The sequence below is a fragment of the Maylandia zebra genome, unplaced genomic scaffold (genome assembly GCF_041146795.1).
Source record: "Maylandia zebra isolate NMK-2024a unplaced genomic scaffold, Mzebra_GT3a scaffold11, whole genome shotgun sequence".
Taxonomy (NCBI): domain Eukaryota; kingdom Metazoa; phylum Chordata; class Actinopteri; order Cichliformes; family Cichlidae; genus Maylandia; species Maylandia zebra.
In genome coordinates, this window is record NW_027490041.1 from 1,439,652 (window position 1) to 1,462,532 (window position 22,881).

The 22,881-nt window shown below is 40.5% G+C and overlaps 1 protein-coding gene across 1 annotated transcript; it reads left to right on the forward strand.

Annotated features, from left to right (window-relative positions):
• The first annotated feature begins 1,760 nt into the window (after nt 1-1,760).
• Nucleotides 1,761-22,414, forward strand: LOC143415880 (protein NLRC3-like). Its single transcript, XM_076881285.1, has 10 exons — nt 1,761-1,941; nt 3,726-3,851; nt 3,936-4,037; nt 6,269-6,347; nt 11,095-11,299; nt 11,451-13,248; nt 15,131-15,304; nt 15,519-15,692; nt 15,869-16,042; nt 21,359-22,414. The coding sequence occupies exons 2-10, from the start codon at nt 3,763-3,765 to the stop codon at nt 21,549-21,551; spliced, it is 2,988 nt and encodes a 995-aa protein (XP_076737400.1). The 5' UTR covers nt 1,761-1,941; nt 3,726-3,762; the 3' UTR covers nt 21,552-22,414.
• Nucleotides 22,415-22,881: the final 467 nt, after the last annotated feature.

Here is a 22,881-nt window from a genome sequence, read left to right on the forward strand (position 1 = left end):
AACAACACCATGGGAATTTCTGATTTTACACAGGTGGGTGGATGTTACACTGTGGAAATGAAGGAAGGTGAGTGCTATTTTAAATGGTTGTAGAAAATGAAAAAACAGCAGGTGTATTGGCTGCATTTTTAGATAAATAGTTGTATCTGTTTACAAAATGTACAATTTATATTTGCATTTCAAGTTATAAACATTTACCCAACACGTCTGTGGTTTTTTTACAGTAAAAAATACTGCTAGGATTTTAGGTTCTTTGTGTGATTTCAGATCAGTAATAGTTCTATTAATAGTAATAGTAATACTAATGCAGTATGTCAGTGAAAAAACAACTAAATTCAGTTGAGCTGAAAAGATACCAAACAAAGCAAGAGGAGGAAAAAATAAAATGAAACAATCTGAGGGTGAAATACAAACGTAAACTCAAAGGAGTCACAAATGTCCGGTTGTGTTTCAGACCTCAGAGGGTGAATCCAACAAATCATGAAAAATGAGGTTTACATGTTTGTTCATGACAGTGCAGATTTCTGACATTTTGTGTCATTTAAGCTGTAACAATGTGACTGTTTTCTAACAAAAACAGTGAAACTTAAGTTAGACTTGTGTTTGTAAATGAAGCGCCCCATGTTGTGTAGCTTTCTGGAGTTTATACTTATTGGGCTACATATGTATTTAATATACAGGCTGTACAGTACATAACATCAAAACTCACATGTTTCATGTAACTAAAGTGTGTAATCATGTGGGTACAGACAATAATTAAGTTATAGACTATATTTATATGAAAAATGTGCATACTTACTGCATTTGAATCATTTTAACCACATGTAACCACCTGCATATGTGTTTGGGGGGAAAGGCTTTGATTTTGCCACCCTAAGAAAATTTCTCTAGAGCCGCCCCTGACCATTTCACAGGATTTGCATTTAAAGATGCAACAAGACTAAAATGGTTAGGGTCAGGAGGTCAAAGGTCAGAGCTCCTGTGGGTCTGAGGGCGGCCTCACGCTGGAGAAGGATGAAGGAGTCTGACCTGAGCCAGTGTTTGACATGAACACATCAGCACTGCTGTCAGTGAGCCTAACGACAGCCGTTAGCATCATTTCAGTGTTTCAGTCATAAAAACACTTCCTGTCACTGTGGTGGTTACAGTGACATCATGCAGTTTGTGCTTTGACCTCCAGAGGGCGACAAATCAGCACAGACAGAGAGCTCCATTCAAACTTTGCTGCCATCAGGAATAATTCTTCAAATATAATCATCAGTGTTTGAGCAGTTATGATATCAGGGACAATCTAGACATGTGTGACAATACTGAACATGTCACATGACACACCTCAAACATCATGTGATCCACTCTCAGTCTGCACTTTCATTCATGACTTCAACAGGTTGAAATGAGCTTTGAAGAAACATTCAGTGAAATAAATCTTTCATGGATTCATGTGAGCAGCAGATGAACTTTGTACCAACAACATCTTCAATAACAGAGTCTGAATGAAGCTCAGGTGTTGATGCTGCTCACTGATTGGACGCTTGGTTTCAGCTCTGCTCTCAGTCTTTACTGCACAGGTGAAGGTAGAAAGTGTGACTGGATCTATAGACTGGAAACAGAGAAACATGCTGAACATTTGAAGCTTTGCAGCAGAAATGTTCATGTTACAAATACAGCAGAGCTGATCTGGGATCAGTGTGTTCACACCTGCAGCTACAACAAGGTTTCATGTCTCCACACGTCAGCATGTGAACTTTACTCTGACTCAGTCTGAGCAGTCAGACGGCATATTTTTAAAGTTAACACATCAGCACACACAGAGCTGAGCCCCTCCCACCTGTGCTGAGTTTCAGGTGGAGTCCCGCCTCCTTCCAGGAAGCAGCTCACCTGTGTGTCCGTGTTTAGTGTCCAGGTGTGGAGTGGAGCTTGTTGTTGGTGTGTGAAGAAACTGTAAGTTTGCTTTGTTTCCTCCTTTAACAGTTTGTCTTTAGGAACTTTACTGTTTGTTCAGCTCGTGTTTGATTTCTTCACACAACAAACTGTGTGTGTTTGTATTTCCGGTCTCTCCATTAAAGTCAGTGTGTAACGTTTTCCAACAAGGCCGAGTGTCTCCGCCATTTTCTGGCCTTGTGTGATCAGAGTCCGGGAATCAGACTAAACACACTGAATGTGGCCTGAGCTCAACCGGAGAGCCGCTGAGCTCCAGATGTTTTTATTTACACGCACAGCAGGAGACAGAGAGCGCACTTTGTAAATGAATACTTCGTATAGATGTGTGTTAGATACAGGTTCAACATGTCGGTCTTAAAAATACTGCGTCACAAACTGTTGGCTCCTCTCCAACAGGAAGAAGTGTTACAAAACACACGAAACTGAAACTCAACTTAGAACTACAGCTAGATCTGAAAAAAGTTAAAGTAGAAATAAAAACACAAACTAAAACTAAATTGTTGAGAATGATCAATGAAATGATTTTGGAAAACTGATTAACATTTTACAGGAAATGGCCTGTTAGTGTTGTTAGTTTGGCTAAAAAAAAAGACTGAGTCACTGTTTTCAAAAAGTTCCGTTTTTATCATAAAATCTGCATTAATCTACGTCAGTCCAGCCTCTGACCCCGTAAATATATAATAAATAAAAAATCAAATATAAACTGAAACAAGCAAACTCACCGTGGAAACTAAACAGAATTAAAAACACAAAGTGAAAAAGAAATGGAAATAAAAACTAATTAAAAATTACAAAACTACAACAACCTTGCTGTCTGTGGATATGTTTTGGGTGGAGGTTTCAGCCACCACAGACGTCTTCCTTCATTTGTCTATAAGTCAGTGAGATCATTTAAAGATGGTTACATATCTGCCACAGTGTTAATTTAAAGTTCTCACCCTTTGTGTTCAGAGGCAGCAGGTGGAGGGACAGCAGAGGACTTTTTAAAACAAATTTGATTCAGCAGGTCGGCCTCTGTTAAAAACATCACGAACTGTCCGCTCAGACTGTTCACACTGAAACAAAGATGGAGGATCAAACATGTTTTACATTTCTCAGACTGAACAAACGTTACTGTATTAAGTTTAAAACACTGTTAATAAATCGGAACATTTAAAGATGCTTCAGTCACGGTTTTTATATTAATAGTAAGTCAGATGTTGAGCTTTGACGTGAAAAAAGTTTTTCTTTTTTCCTGGTGAGGAAAAAAGTTTGAAAAAAATCAGTTTTAAGTTTTATATATACATATTTGATTTGTACGGGACTCATATTTTAATACTAAAGTAAACCTTTTGTCTTCTGTCTGTACAAAATACCAGATATTAAAGTGCAGATGTTACAGATGTTTATATCTATGTTTTATTATGAAACAGAACAAATGAACAGTTTAGCACAAACAAACGTTAACATGTAGATATTGTACTAAACTGCAGTGAATATGAACTCAAACTTTGACTTTTACAAGATTAAACTTCATAGTGACGTGTAGGAGATGAACACGAACTTTCTTATTAATAGTGAATCAGTGTGTGTCAGTGAATGCATCGTGTGTGCTTCAGGCTCCATCTAGTGGACTGATAGCAGAGCAGCTGATGGCAGCTTCCTCTGCCTCACACTGCTGTCTGACTGCATCCAGCTGACACTGAGATGAAGCAGGAAAGAAGCAGCTGATATTTGGACAGCACACATGATGAAAGGAGGATTTCAGCTGATGTGCACATGAATGATTTGTGTTTCCTCTGCAGGTAGAAAGTGTGTGTGAGCTGATGTGAATTGAGCAGCATGGATCAGTGTGAGGACAGAGAGGAGGGAGCCCCTCCCTCTAAAAGCACTCTGTGTGGGGAACATGAGAGCCAGACCAAAGCTCAGAGGTGAGATGACCATCTCTAACTGTCCATGACTCTTCTCCATGTCACAGCTCAGCACTCACATCACTGCTCCATCATTATTCACAGGGACCCGCCTGGACCTCCACCCAGCTCTGTGTCCTTACAGAGTGACTGGTCTGCTGGTCGCTTCATTAATTTTAAAGTCCAGCCTGTGTCTGCTGCAGAGAGGTGAGCTGTTAGCAACATGAACTCTTTGATTAAACTGCTCGATGTTGTTGGATATAAACTACAAACACGTCGTTCCCTCAGTCCCATTTAAACTGTCTTTTAAAACAAGCCTTTGGTTTCTAAACAACTGAAAACCCACTTCAGCAAACAGGAAGTGATCAGAGCGTCCGTCCACTTCCTGTCAGGCCCTGCAAACATTTCATATTGAAGAAAAGTAGTTGATATCTCACATTTTTACTCCACCACATTCAACCATTGTGACATTTTACAGCATGAAACTCTTGTCACATGACTCCTGTTATGTTATAGAGTCATGTGACCACCAGGGAGGGATTTGTATGGATGAAACACATTCAAATCAATCTGATTCATCAATGGAAACATTTTTGGTGTAAATGCAGCAACACTGAAAACGCTGAAGATAAAAACACAACAGATGAAATATGAACAAATCGAGGCTTTGAATACACGTGTGTGTGTTTGAGACACAGAGATAAATGGATTGTGTGTCTGTCCTATTGCTGCGTGAGGGTTTTATTGTAGATTTTGTGCGTGTACACTTTTGACCACGAAGGTGTTGAAAGGGCGTAAAACAGTTGGAGGCACCAGAGTGAACACTAGTGCTGTCAGTAGATTAAAACATGACTAATTAATGACACAATCTTCTGTCATTAATCCTGATTAATCACAATTACTTGATCAATAGCTGCAGTTACATTTTTCAACTTTATATTTAAGCCTGTAACAGACGTTTACACCATATAATGAAGTCAATGCAGAATAAACACAAAGAATGTTAAACGCTTCAATTCAAAGAGACTTTGAATAGTTTTCAGTCTTTAACTCAGCTTCTCTGCTGTAAATACAACTTTGTAACAAACATATATACTAAAAGCTAAGTGTGCACTAATATATAATAATATATAATCTATATTACTGCTGTTAATGAAAATGTTTAATCAGACTCATCACAGGGTTACTGTGGATTCATTTGGATTAATCACCATTAAACATCATTTTTAATGTAAACGAATCAAATTTCATTTCATGAGCAAACAGACTCGAGAGAAAAGGGCAAATTTACACACTTAACATGTTTATTGAACATGTAAACATTGATTAACCTCCTGAATGAGCCGACCCCCCCAGGGACAGTCCTGCATGCTAATGATGGGCTCTGCTCTGTACCTGCAGGATTCTGTCAGCCACAAACTCCTCAGCTGATCCTGAATCTGAGCCCATCTGTCAAACAATCATTTTCTTCACAGGTCTGTGGAGGTGGCACTGATCCTGCAGCAGTCTAACACTCTCTGTCACTCTTCTTCAAGTCTTTGACACGAGGAACCAAAACTATGTTATTAACAACACTAACAGGTCTGCAGTTTGTCCACTTGGCAGTTGTGTCATCAGTGCTTTGCATTGTTGTGATATTTTAAGCTGGAAGTGCTTCGGTGAAAAGAAAATTCCTTCTGTCACGATGTGCAGAATCCTTCATGTTGGTCGGCTGGTCCGTCTTGTTATTTTTTTAATGCTCAAACTTTCCATCGAGAGGTCAGTGTGTGTTTGTCATCTTCCATATTGAGCTGATTGGTTCAGCTGCCGTCACTAACAGATGTGCTGCACATCTGCACGTGTGCAAAGGTAACTCTACTCGGACAAACTGCTCGAAGTGCGTTGATAGAAACATTTCAGGGATTTTGAGTCGTTCTGCTCTCCAGATGTGTCGTGTTAAAGGTTTTTATCATGTTAATCATGATAACAGATGAACCCCTAACCCTACATGTTAATTTTGACAGCACTGGTAAATCCTTTTTAATGTTCTTCTGTCAGATCATTGATTAGACTCGACTCCAAATACGAGACTCGGAAAACTCAAATGAAAACTCAAATCAAAGCAATGAGAAAAGGACTTCTTGTGTTAGAATGAAAACATATGGAAGTGGTCAGGTTTCAAACACTCGATGAATCTACTGCACAGTTACATTCAGGGACCTTTGGCCTCCTGAGAGCATTAGTTGATGGTTCATCACAGTTTTCTCAAAGTTTCCTCTGAGCTTCTGCAGCATCATCACTTCCATCACTGATGAAAGAAAGTTCATAGAAAACAGAAAATATATCTTCACAATCTGAGAGTCTAAAACTTGACAGACTTGATTCAGATGAAGTTATTTGAGCAGAAACTCCTGGATCTTTATCCTGTGTTGATCTAATCCTTCATGGTTCTTCCACAGAGTGGACCAGCAGAGCTCAGAGGTTCCCAGTGGTCAGTCTGCCCAGCAGCATCAAACACAGCTGGACTCCATATTTATGGTCTGTACATGTACAACAACTACTTTATTATTAATATTAATAATAATGCATTTATTTATAGGTCCCTTTCAGAACACCAAGGACTCTGTGGACTAAATGACCAAAAGAAACAAACTTTGAAATCAGACGGTGCAAATGTGATCACAGGGAAACGTTTTAAACATCGAGGCTTTAAACAGAAACCAAAGTGAAACAGTTTGTAGTCGAGATCAGTGGGAATGAAGCTGAATAACTGTTTCTTCAATAACTTTGAGCTCTTAAAAAACAAAAACTAGCTGAAAGTCTGGCTGCTCTTATGAAAAGTACAGAGAAATTATGGGTCGCTCAACACTTGTGCACAATATAAGAGTTGAAATAAATCTAAAGAATAACTCAAAGTCCTACAATCATACTGAGAAAATCATCTACAGCTAACTATCCAAGTGGATTTGTTTAAGACAGCTCCATCTGCTGGTGGCCCTCTGCAGGTGCATGAAAGGGGCGTGTTTATATTGAAAGTAGTAGAGAAAGTAAACCCCACGGGAAGGAGGAGGACTCTCAGCAGCTTCCAGCTCATATTCAGACATTTGACTTCTCACTGAAAGCAGCAAGTTTGAGTGTCTGTACCTTAGTTAGAAGAGATAACATGTCAGTAGTAATTAGAGTTGATTGAGCAATGCTGTCCTTGTAATGTAGTTTATGATTTTTATGGACAAGTCCAGTTTTTCTGTAGAGCCTCTCAAGTTGGTGACAGCAGCAGTGGAAGTTCACGTGTAAACCAGAGCAGCAAATCAGGTCCAAATGTGTTGTTCACAGTGAGTGGGATCATCATTGGCTGCTATGTTAACCTCCTGCAGCAGGATGTGTTTGGTCAGAGAATGGATAGATCACTAAGTCATTGTTGAGTTTAGGGAGACAGTAGACAGTTGGAGGAGGTTCAGCCAGTTGACACACAGTAGATAAAATAACTGAAGGCAGGAGCAGACACCTGTATGACTTTCCACCTCTCACATAGATTATTTCCCTGGGCAGCGCCACAGGGCTGGTAGATGTAAACAAAGCTGGAGGAGAGGATTTATTCATCTGAGAAAAGTCACAGAGTTGTGTCTTGATGCTCAATCATCCAGGTACGTAAATCCCAAAAAGCTTGATTCTGTTCATCTGGATGTTTTCAGTGGGAGAAACGTTTCATCATCATCAGGTGACTTCTTCAGTCTCAGCTGACTGCAGGTTTCAATCTCATAAACAGGACATTTGTATGACTGAAACCAGCCCACTGAAGGAACAATGGGCTGGGAGGTCAGTAGGGCAGGGCGATATGGCAAAAAATATTTATCACGATATAGATTTGAAAATTTGCGATAACGATATAACTGACGATATAATTGACGCAAAACAAAATACAACTCTACAACTTTTTTAGTGGAAAAAAACCCCATCAATTTGTTTTTGTTTAAACAAGCAGCTGTTTATTTTAACGTGCATTACAGCCACACAAAATTCAACAGTGGTTATCCTGTTATATACATGGTTATCCATAATCATGTATATCCACAAAACTTAAGAGGTACTTTGTAACAAAAGTGCAGTGTGCAAAATCAATAAGTCAAATAATAATATTGCACAAACTCTTGAGTAAAAACAAAACAAACAAAAAACATAGATAAATTATGCTACTGCTCCTGGAAGTTTTTCTACATTTCAAGTTTTACGATTCTTTGTCAGAAACACTAACATGTTCACAGATGCGGGCTTAAGGGAGGACCTTTGACAAGTTACAACATTTCCACCTGTGCTGAACAACCTTTCAGATGCAGAGCTAGTTGCTGGAATGCAGAGGTATTTCCTAGCTAATCTGCTGATGTGGGGAAAGTTTACTGTGTGAACTTTCCACGACGAAAGAGGATCACACTCACTGTCTGCTGGTGGACTATTCACATAACATCTCAGTTCAGATGATAACCTCTCTGCAGTTACCTCCATCTTGCCACTAACTGGTCCCTTCAAAAAAACTCCCGAGACTCTTCTTTTGCTTTTTAACAGCTCCCTGATTTGTTTGGTCACCAGTAGATGTATGAAGTGTTTCTGAAAAACCTGTGATACCCTGGTGTGGGACAAGATGCTCTAGTTCACTCATGACTTGAACTTTGATGGCTTTGCTTTCTCTCTCACTGAAATATTCTGTATGAAACCGTGGATCAAGGAAAGAAGCCATGTTAACAAGCCTCTCTGTGACACTGTCTGTGTAGCTTTTGTTCATGTAGTCAAGTATTGCTGTTTTGATGTCTTTGGTCAGCTCAGTGTCACCTTCTTTTACTTTTAACATGTCATTGTTAAACATCTGAAGAACAGGCTTAACACATGAAATGGTTACATACTCTTCAGCAGAGAAAGCATCTGTAAACTCTAGGAGTGGATTCAGTGCAGTGCTGACCGAGTCAAGCACTTCAATGTCTTGCCATGTCAACATGAGGTGCCTTGTGGTTTTATCAGCAGCTAAAACCTGTGTTATAGCTTTTTCTTGTTCCAGCAGCCGTTGGATCATTCTCTGCTTTGAACCCCAACGAGTGCAACATTCAGTTATGAGTTTGTGTTCTGGTAGGCCCAGTTCCTTTTGGGCAGCCTGCAGAGCTCGCTGGCGCTTCCAGCTATGGCCAAAAGCAGCAACAATCTTCTTTCCCACTCCAACTGCTCGTTCGATCCTTGGGTCCTTCACACTTCTTTCTAAAAGACATACATTTAAAAGGAAACACAGTTTCAACAGCACTATTAATGCGGTGTGGAATGTGACATTTAAGTTGTATAACACACAATTATTTACACACACATCTCTCTCTCTCTCTGTGTGTGTGTGTGTGTGTATATATATATATATATATATATATATATATATATCTTGCAGTACAACTACCCACATTCAGAGATTAATAACACAAACAGTATTATTAACATCATTTAAACTAATACAATAAGTTCTTAATCTGAGGTTATAATTAACTTACCTATAGCAAAAAAAACCCAAAAAAACGTACCGATTGCAATGTGCAGGCGATGTCCGAAGCATGAAAGTCTGGTCCAGTTGTTGAGTGCAACGGCTTTCACAATGTTGGCCCCGTTGTCAGTCGTCACACACACTTGTTTTTCCTCCTGAAGATTCCACGAGCTGAGGAACTCTTTTAAGACTCTGGCTATATTTTCCCCAGTATGGTCCTCGGGGAAAAAACATGTTTCGAGGCACTTGTTTTGTAGCTTCCAGTCTTTGTCCACATAATGTATTGTGAGGCTCATGTAGGGGTCTGATGTTCGGCTTGACCACATGTCCGTGGTGGACGCAAAAAACTCCACTGAAGATAACGCATTTGACACCTCAGTACGGATCTCTTCATATAAAGCAGGCAAGGCGACTTTAGAGAAGTATTTCTTTGTGGGTAGCTTGTAGCGTGGATCGAACGTTTTAAGCATCTTTTTGAAACCTTCTCTTTCCACACTCTGAATAGGCATCATATCCCTGGCTAAACAATGTGTCACTGCATTAGTTAGCTCCCCCCAGCGTTTGTTACTTTTGTCATAAGGCATGGAGCTATTTAAAGCTACGTAGATTGTTTGTTGAGTCATCTTCTTTGGTCTTACCACCTCGCTAGTTGAAGCGGACAACTCTTCACGTGCTTTAATGGCTTTTTTGTACTCAGAGGAGTGCTTCTGCTTCAAATGATAAAATAGGTTTGTAGTCTTTCCTCCCTTCGCCGCGATGGCCCGCTTGCATGTTCTACAAAAAATTTTGCTTTGGTCGGTATCCGATGGACGAAAACCAAACCACTTCCACACCACCGAAGTTGCACCGTTTTTACTGACCAATTCTGGCTCACCCGCTTCATTCAAAGACGCGCCTTCGTCCGTGTCATCCTCCATTGCCGCCATACTTTTTCTGCCATGCGTATGAAAACAAAGGCACTGCGCATGCGCATTTTGCCCACATTCTATCGCGATATTTCATTTTCCTATCGTTGCCGAACTTTATACCGGTATTATCGTGAACGGTATAATATGGCCCAGCCCTAGAGGTCAGTTCATTGATCATTGGTACGCATATTGTCAGGACCATTGATCAATGGTTGTTGATCAATGGTCATGAGTCCAGTTCACAGAGAGCTGGGGAATGGCTGCAATCACAGCATTGTAAGATGGTGACAAATGTACCCTTAGGCCCCTCCTCTATTCAGAGATGGTCTTTCCTTTTCACATAAATGGCCTCCTTGACTCCGCCCTCAAACCAGCGTTCACATTTACTCAGGACCTTCTTGATGTGAAGTTCTTCTGCTTCGCTGGCTGCTGTGTCTGTGGGGATGGTGTTTGTTCTGTGTTGTAGTGTCCTGATGACGCCCAGTTTGTGCTCCAGTGGATGATGAGAGTCAAACCTTAAATACTGATCTGTATGTGTAAACAGAGTGAACCTTTAAGACCAGTTGTCTGTACGATCAACTCAGTCACCTGAAACATCTCCAAGTTTCTGGCTTTGATCATCAACCTGTTGGTAGTTCAGCTCTGAACACCAGTGAAATGTTTCTCCCACTGAAATCGCTGCATTCATATGAACAGAATCAACGTTTTGGGATCATGGAGTTGTGGACAAAGTCTCAGTTAATCAGATAAAGTCAAACTTATAATTGGTAAAGAGTTCGTGGATGATATGCCCCTTGATCGTAAAGAAGTGGATGTTGTGTGGACTAAAGTTCAGAGTGGTGGGTCATTCATAAATATTCTGTTCCAGCTGCTGGAGGACAACATCATCACTTTTGTGAAGAACGAGCTGAAGAAGATCCAGAAGGCTCTGAATCCAAATAAGCCCCAGTGCTTGGAGTTTCAGAGGGAGGATGATGAGCAGAGGAGAAACAGCAGAGACGCATTTGTGAAGATCACAGTGGACTTCCTGAGGAGAATGAAGCAGGAGGAGCTGGCTGACCGTCTGCAGAGACGTAAGAGGATTTATCTAAAGATTTAAGCTGCTGGATAAATGAGAGACTTGTGACACCAGTGTGTTCAGTCATTTCTCAGTGGGTCAGAAATTGTCATCAGCATTTTGTAAAATATGATTGTTAAAGTTGTATTTTTATTATTATTATTCAGAACTTCCAGCTGCTGTTTGTCATCGTAACCTTAAATCCACCCTGAAGAAGAAGTTCCAGTGTGTGTTTGAGGGCATCGCTAAAGCAGGAAACCCAACCCTCCTGAATCAGATCTACACAGAGCTCTACATCACAGAGGGAGGGACTGCAGAGGTCAATGATGAACATGAGGTCAGACAGATTGAAACAGCATCCAGGAAACCAGACAGACCAGAAACAACCATCAGACAAGAAGACATCTTTAAAGCCTCACCTGGAAGAGATGAACCAATCAGAACAGTGCTGACAAAGGGAGTGGCTGGCATTGGGAAAACAGTCTTAACACAGAAATACAGCCTGGACTGGGCTGAAGACAAAGCCAACCAGGACATCCAGTTCATATTTCCATTCACTTTCAGAGAGCTGAATGTGCTGAAAGAGGAAAAGTTCAGCTTGGTGGGACTTGTTCATCACTTCTTTACTGAAACCAAAGAAGCAGGAATCTGCAGCTTTGAAGACTTCCAGGTTGTGTTCATCTTTGATGGTCTGGATGAGTGTCGACTTCCTCTGGACTTCCACAAAACTACAATCCTAACTGACCCTAGAAAGTCCACCTCAGTGGATGTGCTGCTGATAAACCTCATCAGGGGGAAACTGCTTCCCTCTGCTCGCCTCTGGATAACCACACGACCTGCAGCAGCCAATCAGATCCCTCCTGTCTGTGTTGGCATGGTGACAGAGGTCAGAGGGTTCACTGACCCACAGAAGGAGGAGTACTTCAGGAAGAGATTCAGAGATGAGGAGCAGGCCAGCAGCATCATCTCCCACATCAAGACATCACAAAGCCTCCACATCATGTGCCACATCCCAGTCTTCTGCTGGATCACTGCTACAGTTCTGGAGGATGTGCTGGAAACCAGAGAGGGAGGACAGCTGCCCAACACCCTGACTGAGATGTACATCCACTTCCTGGTGGTTCAGGCCAAAGTGAAGAAGGTCAAGTATGATGGAGGAGCTGAGACAGATCCACACTGGAGTCCAGAGAGCAGGAAGATGATGGAGTCTCTGGGAAAACTGGCTTTTGATCAGCTGCAGAAAGGAAACCTGATCTTCTATGAATCAGACCTGACAGGGTGTGGCATCGATATCAGAGCAGCCTCAGTGTACTCAGGAGTGTTCACACAGATCTTTAAAGAGGAGAGAGGACTGTACCAGGACAAGGTGTTCTGCTTCATCCATCTGAGTGTTCAGGAGTTTCTGGCTGCTCTTCATGTCCATCTGACCTTCATCAACTCTGGACTCAATCTGATGGAACAACAACAAACAACCTCCCAGAAGTCTGAAACAGGAGATTCTGCAGAGAAACACTTCTACCAGAGTGCTGTGGACAAGGCCTTACAGAGTCCAAATGGACACCTGGACTTGTTCCTCCGCTTCCTCCTGGGTCTTTCACTGCAGACCAATCAGACTCTCTTACGAGCCCTGATGACACAAACAGGAAGTAACTCACAGACCAATCAGGAAACAGTCCAGTACATCAAGAAGAAGCTCAGTAAGAATCTGTCTGCAGAAAAAAGCATCAATCTGATCCACTGTCTGAATGAACTGAATGATCGTTCTCTAGTGGAGGAGATCCAACAGTCCCTGAGATCAGGACGTCTCTCCACAGATAAACTGTCTCCTGCTCAGTGGTCAGCTCTGGTCTTCATCTTACTGTCATCAGAAGAAGATCTGGATGAGTTTGACTTCAAGAAATACTCTGCTTCAGAGGAGGCTCTTCTGAGAATGCTGCCAGTGGTCAAAGCCTCCAACAAAGCTCTGTGAGTAAACATGTTGTCATCGCTTCATTGTTAAAATCATGGGAAATAAATCAGAAATGCTGAGTTCAAAGAGCACTGTAACATTTTTTTAAAATAGTAAATTAAATGATCATCAGTCACTCGGTAAATATATGGTAGTTTTAATGTTTCACTCCAGCATTTCTAAAACACACTTTGTTCTGTAACTCTTATCAAAGGACAATCCAGACCCAGCCTATAAGAACATGAGCTCTGATGCTTCAGCCCCTCTGACAGGTTTATTATCCTCAGCTTGTTCATTTGTCTCCAACTCCAGGAGTTTGGTTGTTTTATTCTAAAGCACAAACTTCACCTGCCAGACTTCACCTACATCTTTTTCTGATGTTCATAATTTAAGTTCAAGTTTGTATCTCACTTTCAGTGCACACCCTCCCTTTTTAAATATAAATCTCTGCTGTGCTGTCATGTTTTCATCCTGTATGGAGGGAGAAACTCGGTCTTCATTACTGAAATTGCCTCTAAGGTCGTGTTTCTTGTCAGTAACCATATGTAACTGTAAGGCTTCCATAACCAGTGTTATCACAGAATTACAGTGGGTTCACTCTGGGTCCTCTACAGTTTCCTCCCACTGTCCACAGACATGCAGTTAGGTTACCTGGTGATCTAAACTTCATGCAAGTGTGAGTGAGAGTGGTTGTCTGTCCCTCTGTGGGCTTAGTGGAAGAGACTGGATGGATCTCTGCTTTGTCTTTGATATATGCTGACAGCAAACATTCTCCATGAAGTCTGCATTTCAGCTCATCTCCTTTATACACACCTTTAACAGGAAGAGTTTTATACAGCTAGTGTTTAAAATCAAGTGTTATTCACAATACACAGGTAATGAGCATGATTATTGAATTACTAAAATTTTCTAAAATAATTGTTCTCAATGGCGTTCAGATCAGGTGAACAAGGAGGCCATGTCATTAGTTTTTCTTCTTTTATACCCTTTCTTGCCAGCCACGCTGTGGAGTACTTGGACGCGTGTGATGGAGCATTGTCCTGCATGAAAATCATGTTTTTCTTGAAGGATGCAGACTTCTTCCTGTACCACTGCTTGAAGAAGGTGTCTTCCAGAAACTGGCAGTAGGACTGGGAGTTGAGCTTGACTCCATCCTCAACCCGAAAAGGCCCCACAAGCTCATCTTTGATGATACCAGCCCAAACCAGTACTCCACCTCCACCTTGCTGGCGTCTGAGTGGGACTGGAGCTCTCTGCCCTTTACCAATCCAGCCACGGGCCCATCCATCTGGCCCATCAAGACTCACTCTCATTTCATCAGTCCATAAAACCTTAGAAAAATCAGTCTTGAGATATTTCTTGGCCCAGTCTTGACGTTTCAGCTTGTGTGTCTTGTTCAGTGGTGGTCGTCTTTCAGCCTTTCTTACCTTGGCCATGTCTCTGAGTATTGCACACCTTGTGATGTTGCAGCTCCAAAATATGGCCATTTCCTTTATACGCACCTTTAACAGGAAGAGTTTTATACAGCTAGTGTTTAAAATCCAGTGTTATTCACAATACACAGGTAATGAGCATGATTATTGAATTACTAAAATTTTCTAAAATAATTGTTTTAGTTAATATTGTATGACAGTGTACACAGAATTATTAGCTCAGTAGGCAGAGTGGTCGCCCCATGATCATAAGGTCAGGGGTCGAATCCACCGAATAGCTACCTTGTGGTACCCCTGAGCAAGGTTCCATCAAGGTACCAATCATGTGCACTGGACTGGTAGCACTCATAGTCTCATAGGTTTAAATACATTTTTTTAAAAAAGGGTTCAACATATAAACAAATTTAATTTGATCACATATATTGTTTGTTTTTTTTTGTTTTTGTTTTTTTCCTTTCTCTCTCAGACTGAGCAGCTGTAACGTCTCAGAGAAAGGCTGTGAAAATTTGTTGTCAGTGGTAAGCTCCCAGTCCTGTAGTCTGAGAGAGCTGGACCTGAGTACCAACAGCCTGAAGGCTTCAGCAGTAAAGCTTCTGTCTGCTGCAGTGGAGAGTCCACATGCCAAACTGAATGTTCTGAGGTCAGATCAATTTGTATTATGTTTAGTTCTGTTTGTTTATGTGTTTGATGTTTGTTTTTGTTTATGTCTTTATCCAGTTATCCTTGTTTCATAGCATTTTTATTTTATTTCAAAGTTAAACGGAAGTTTTACTAACCTGCTCAGCACAAGACAATAAGCTATTGCACCTTGATTACACTTTAACAACAATCTTTATTCATGTTTTTATCTTCAGACTTAACATCTGTGAACTCTCAGAGGAAAACTGTGAAGCTCTGTCCTCAGTTCTCAGCTCGCAGTCCTCTAGTCTGACAGAGCTGGACCTGAGTATCAGAAAGCTGCAGGATTCAGGAGTGAAGCTTCTGTCTGCTGGACTACAACGTTTAAACTGTAAACTGAATACTCTGAGGTCAGATCAGAAAACATTTAGTTTTTAGAATTATTAATTAAAGTTCATACATATGATGTTGTATCTTAGTATGTTTATGTTTCCTTTAAAAATAGAAAGTCAACATTTAATGTTGTGAAATGTATTAACAAACTCTACATGAGTACTTGTTTTATAGATTGTTTTTTATTTTTCAGACTGAGTGGCTGTAACCTGTCAGAGAGAAGCTGTGAAGCTCTGTCCTCAGTCCTCAGCTCCCAGTCCTCCAGTCTGAGAGAGCTGGACCTGAGTAACTCTGACCTGCAGGATTCAGGAGTGAAGCTTCTGTCCGCTGGACTAACGAGTTCACAGTGTGCAGTGGAAACTCTCAGGTCAGGATTCAAACTTTTCCACAGATGATCATTTGAAATGTGAATTATATTATTGTATAAACAGGTAACTTTTACAGCTGTCAAGTGAACTTTTATTTACATTTGAGTGGATAATTGGACTCTGAATTACTAAAAGTTGTTATAGTCATGTCTCTGTTTATTTAAAAAAATACTTCATGCACTGCCTAATTTAAAGATTTAGGCTCCTTTGGGCCCATAATATATATATTTGATTTCTTTGTGAATGAAATTAGGAGGATATTGGCGACTGCTGATTGGCTCGCTGTTAGTTTTTTATTCACAGTACTTAATTTTAAAGGCTGATTTCTCAAAATGAGATGTTTATCTTTTCTTCTACAACACGTGGAGCCACCAAATCTTCTTGCTTGATTTATTCATTACAGTTTGATTTAAAGAATATTAGACTCGTAACATAATAAATATATTTATTTCACTTCTTCTTGAGAGAAAGAAAGGGATGACTGGGTGAGCTCCAGTGGTTCATCCCAGCAGAGAGAGCGGCACACTGGGCTGAAAATGATCACAGTAGTAATGGCCATAGTTTGATAAAACAGGCAGTCTTACCCTGTAGAAAATACAGGGTTCTGGTGCCGATGTGGGGGAGGGGACTCGCCCGGTACTAACTACATACTACTAACTACCTCATCCAGATGTCTTCCCTACTAAACCTGATAAGAAGTAACTGCAGTAGCCTTATAGGTCAAATCAGTTTCACCTGTTAAAGTTAGCTCCACTATTAATTAGGGGTGGGGGAAAAAATCGATACTGTGTAGTATCGTGATATTTTGTTTGCTAATAATGTATCGATACAGGGACAGCAGAAATCGATATTTTGTTACAAACAATTTTTTCTCTGAAGTCAACATGCTCTGGAGTCAGAGCATGTTGACTTCAGAGCATGTTGATCCTTTTTCTGAGCAACAATCCTGACATTCCTTCACTGTCCAAATGTGTTTAACTTTTTTTTTGGCAGCAATAAACATGACAGTTTACTTATTTTAATTTAAGACATGTTTAATTTTAATTAAGTTTAAAACTTTTTTATTTAATGTAAAATTATATATTTTTTTAAATTTACTTTCAAATTCTTCAGTTGCTGAAGGGGCTGCATAGTTTTCATAAATTGCATAGTTCAGAATAGCTATAATTGTACCAGATGGTTGCATTCAGTTAAGTTGGACTAGACTGTAATACAAACCGTTCAGTTTGTCAACAATAAAACTGACTGAAATGAGAGAAAGACTGAGTGTGAGACTTTGATATTAGATAAAATGAATATTGATAAAGTTTACCTTTATGTGCAGAATTTAAATATCGCAAAATATTTTTAAAAATCGCAATAATATCGTATCGTGCGTTAAGTATTGTGATAATATCGTATCGCGAGTTGTATGGTGATTCCCACCTCTACTATTAATGGTGTCACTTGTTATTTCTGGGATGAGTTTAGTAGCCTGAACAGCTGCTTAAAGGAAAGTAATTAAATAATAAAAATAACCTAAGTCCGGGGGAACCTGCAAGAGCTGTTTGCACAAAGAATAATGCTCAGACTTTGAGGTTTTATCGTTTTACACAAGGTTTAAAAATGAATGTCCACAATTGAATTGCAGAAATTGTTATTGAGCTAATACTGATGTAGTTGTTATCTTTGGTAAGGAGAGGTTGGAGGAAGGATGAGCACAGTCAGGCCTAAAGATGCTCTTAATAATAATAATGGATTGCATTTATATAGCGCTTTTCGAGACCCTCAAAGACCCTTTACAATCCCACTACAGGGAGTGCAGAATTATTAGGCAAGTTGTATTTTTGAGGAATAATTTTATTATTGAACAACAACCATGTTCTCAATGAACCCAAAAAACTCATTAATATCAAAGCTGAATGTTTTTGGAAGTAGTTTTTAGTTTGTTTTTAGTTTTAGCTATTTTAGGGGGATATCTGTGTGTGCAGGTGACTATTACTGTGCAGAATTATTAGTCAACTTAACAAAAAACAAATATATACCCATTTCATTTATTTATTTTTACCAGTGACACCAATATAACATCTCCACATTCACAAATATACATTTCTGACATTCAAAAACAAAACAAAAACAAATCAGCGACCAATATAGCCACCTTTCTTTGCAAGGACACTCAAAAGCCTGCCATCCATGGATTCTGTCAGTGTTTTGATCTGTTCACCATCAACATTGCTTGCAGCAGCAACCACAGCCTCCCAGACACTGTTCAGAGAGGTGTACTGTTTTCCCTCCTTGTAAATCTCACATTTGATGATGGACCACAGGTTCTCAATGGGGTTCAGATCAGGTGAACAAGGAGGCCATGTCATTAGTTTTTCTTCTTTTATACCCTTTCTTGCCAACCACGCTGTGGAGTACTTGGACGCGTGTGATGGAGCATTGTCCTGCATGACAATCATGTTTTTCTTGAAGGATGCAGACTTCTTCCTGTACCACTGCTTGAAGAAGGTGTCTTCCAGAAACTGGCAGTAGGACTGGGAGTTGAGCTTGACTCCATCCTCAACCCGAAAAGGCCCCACAAGCTCATCTTTGATGATACCAGCCCAAACCAGTACTCCACCTCCACCTTGCTGGCGTCTGAGTGGGACTGGAGCTCTCTGCCCTTTACCAATCCAGCCACGGGCCCATCCATCTGGCCCATCAAGACTCACTCTCATTTCATCAGTCCATAAAACCTTAGAAAAACCAGTCTTGAGATATTTCTTGGCCCAGTCTTGACGTTTCAGCTTGTGTGTCTTGTTCAGTGGTGGTCGTCTTTCAGCCTTTCTTACCTTGGCCATGTCTCTGAGTATTGCACACCTTGTGCTTTTGGGCACTCCAGTGATGTTGCAGCTCTGAAATATGGCCAAACTGGTGGCAAGTGGCATCTTGGCAGCTCCACGCTTGACTTTTCTCAGTTCATGGGCAGTTATTTTGCGCCTTGGTTTTTCCACACGCTTCTTGAGACCCTGTTGACTATTTTGAATGAAACGCTTGATTGTTCGATGATCACGCTTCAGAAGCTTTGCAATTTTGAGACTGCTGCATCCCTCTGCAAGATATCTCACTATTTTTGACTTTTCTGAGCCTGTCAAGTCCTTCTTTTGACCCATTTTGCCAAAGGAAAGGACGTTACCTAATAATTATGCACACCTGATATAGGGTGTTGATGTCATTAGACCACACCCCTTCTCATTACAGAGATGCACATCACCTAATATGCTTAATTGGTAGTAGGCTTTCGAGCCTATACAGCTTGGAGTAAGACAACATGCATGAAGAGGATGATGTGGACAAAATACTCATTTGCCTAATAATTCTGCACTCCCTGTATTCATTCACTCTCACATTCACACACTGGTGGAGGTAAGCTACAGTTGTAGTGGTAGGTTAGGTTTTGCCCAAGGACAAAATGACCAAGACAGAGAGAGCTGGCTCATCAGACAGACAAGCTCATCTTGTAACCTACTGGTTCGCTGGTCAGCACACCAGCTGACTAGCGAACCGGCTAACTAGCACACCAGCTAACTAGCACACCGGCTAAATAGCAAATCAGCTAACTAGCAGACCAGCTAACGGCAGCCACAAGCTGAAGGACGATTAAATGTAGTGGAGATATCAGAGATGACACTGGTGTGTCCGATTCACTCTTTAGCACTCTGGTCACTCCGGTGTGTCAGCCAGAACACCACTGAAGGCCAAATGATCCCAGCATGTGGAATAAAGAGCTTAAGGTTTGGTTTGAGACACTTTATTCTTTCACTGATTGATTCTTGTGGCTGTGATCATGTGTGTGGTTTCTTACAAAAAGGAAGTACACAATACAAATACATGACAAATAAGATGAATAGATAAGTTACATATCCAGTTATATGTACGTACATCAGTATAGCTAATATAGCCATATATAAGGACAAAGATCACAGTACTATAATGCAGTAATGTTAAACACAAAGGTGTATATCTACATAAATCTGTCCTATCAGTGATCAGGGTACTGTAGTATACTTCCACTACATAAACTATAGAAACTAAACGACATTAGTGTGACTTTAAGTTACCATCAGTACAGACGAACTGATGGTAGTTGTACAAAATAAAGGCATTGCAATTATTGTGAAGGGCTTCCGGTTAAACTAAGATCAGCTGATTACCTCATAACAAATTGTTTGCTATAGAACGCAGCTCCCACTCTTCATTAATATCATGTACTGTAACTCCCAAGTAACCATGGTTACCCAGCCACGCCCAGTAGTCTCCAGAGAGACCAACAGCTGGTGCACGTTGTAACGCCGTGGCTTTCATAGTCTCTCCTTTTTCTACAGCTCATGTGTTCTTCTTGTGATGGTGCGTCTTGAGGGAGGCTCATACATGCCGTCATTTGTTGATCCTAAGAACGTTCCTCAGACCGACTTCTTCAACAACACTAATCAGCCTGCAGTTTGTAGCTACTCACTTCACTGTGGTGTTTGTTAGCTTGTCTTTCTTTGGTTTTATCCTGACTCCTCCCACAAGCTGATCCTACGTAGTCTGCCCAAGCCTCCCACCTCTGTTTGTTTGGGTGGTTTGTTTGCTGCCATCAACAGCGTGTAATGCATTTAAGTGATACTTCAGACATGAAGTACTGCGACAATAAAAAACTCAACTTTGCTTAAAAATAACTTTAGTTGTATCAACACTGACCTCTGGAATAATTAGACTTTGGTGACAAACTGATGTGATCTCCATGTTTCCTTTGTTGGACTGTGGGCGAGTGTCAGAACTGAATGTACTGAGTAACATGTGGAGTTTAAATATGTGTCAGTTCCAGTTTTAGAGCTCTAAAGTGCAGCTATCATGTTAGGAATATGTTAGGAATAGACAGGAACACTGAGCACACTGAGGTCAAATCTTTATTTATCCAGTTCATCTGTAGGCTGAGCTCAGTCCATCCATTTAGTGAAATGATGTTTAAAGGTCTCCTTGTTCTGTGAGCGTGCACAGATCCTGAAGCAGAAAGCCTGGGTTAACAGAGAAATGATCATCACTGTGATGATGCTCACCATCTCTGACTGGGATTTGAGGTTTTGTCAAAGCAGCAAAGAAAGCCTGGCTATGTTGGACTGGGTGTGGAAGCAGCTCCCAGTTTGAGTTCAGGAGACAGACACCCTCTCTACTTTGACGATCAGCTTCAAACTTTCCTTTTTGATAAAACTTATAGTTAGAGCTGGATCAGGTGACCCTGAACCATCCCTTAGTTATGCTGCTATAGAGATGGATAACAGATGGATTGTTGTTTTGTGTGTCTGCAGTCTGTCAGGCTGTCTGATCACAGAGGAAAGCTGTACTTCTCTGGCCTCAGCTCTGACCTCCAACCCCTCCCATCTGAGAGAGCTGGACCTGAGCTACAATCATCCAGGTCCCTCAGGAATGAAGCTTCTGTCGGCTGGACTGAAGGATCCAGGCTGGAGACTGGACACTCTCAGGTATGGAGAGAATGTCTGATATAGGAGGAAGAGCTGGAATCATTTCCTGTGTCTTTCACTCACTTCCTGTTTGTTTCCTGCAGATGAGACATGAACAATCACACATGCAAGAATATTTTCAGGGACAGACACACTAGTCTAGCTGGATAGTACATGGATATTTATGTAGGGGGTCTTCAAGGAGTCTGTTTGCAGGAACATTAATGATAACTGATAAGTCATGTTGAGAGTTTCATTAAAAGTAGACTTACAGTTAGGTAATATTTGGACAGAGACAACATTTTGTAACTTTAGATACAAGTATCAGCCATGTGTGTGTTTCCCATGCTGTATGTCCACAGTCACAGTGACAGTCAGTGACACTGACAGAAGGATGAAACAAGGCTGTGAATCATTTCAGTCTGTGTGTGTGACAAAGAGGCAGACAGGAGCAGCTAACATTTGGAAATGGAAGCTTACTGGAAACACTACATTCACGGCTGAATTCACAATAGATTTGTTCTCAAGTGCACATTTAGCAGCTAATGCTAATACTGTTTTCCCTTTGCTTTCTACAGCAGCTATTGCTAAGTAGGCCACTTTGCTCCGCTAAGGATTTGTGTGACCATGATGGAGACTCTGATAAGCTAATGCTGCTAAGCTAATGCTGTTTATGGGCCCTGTTAGAATCAATATTTCATTCTCATTCTGTTGTTTGAGAACAATATTAACGTTTCACATCATTATAACACAAGAGAAAAGGGTATTGGCATTAGCTACTAGTGCTTATTCACCTCAAATTACCTTTAGCTGCTAATGGCAGCCTACTTAGCATTAACTCCTCACTAATATAATGCTAATTTACATCAAATTAGCATTAACTGCTCATATTGTTATAAGGAAAGAGAAAACGGTATTACCATTTGCTGCTAATAATTATTCACCCCTAATTAGAATAAGCCGCTAAAAGCAGCCAACTTAGCATTAATTCCTCACTTTGTTGTTACCCAACGGAAAAGAGTATTAGTATTAGCTACTATCATTTTTAATAAGTAAGAGAAAACAGTATTAGCAGTAGCGCATAATGCTAATTCACGTCAACGTAGTATTAGTTAATAATGGCAGCCTACTTAGCATTAACTGCTCACTAATATAATGCTAATTCGCATCAAATTAGCATTAGCTGCTCAAGTTGTTATAAGGAAAAAGAGAAAACGGTATTAGTATTAGCTGCTAATAATTATTCACCCCTAATTAGAGTTAGCCCCTAATGGCAGTCTACTTAGCATTAACTCCTGACATTGTTATAATGCAGGGGAAAAGAGTTACCATTATCGGATAATGCTAATTCTCATCAAATTAGCATTAGT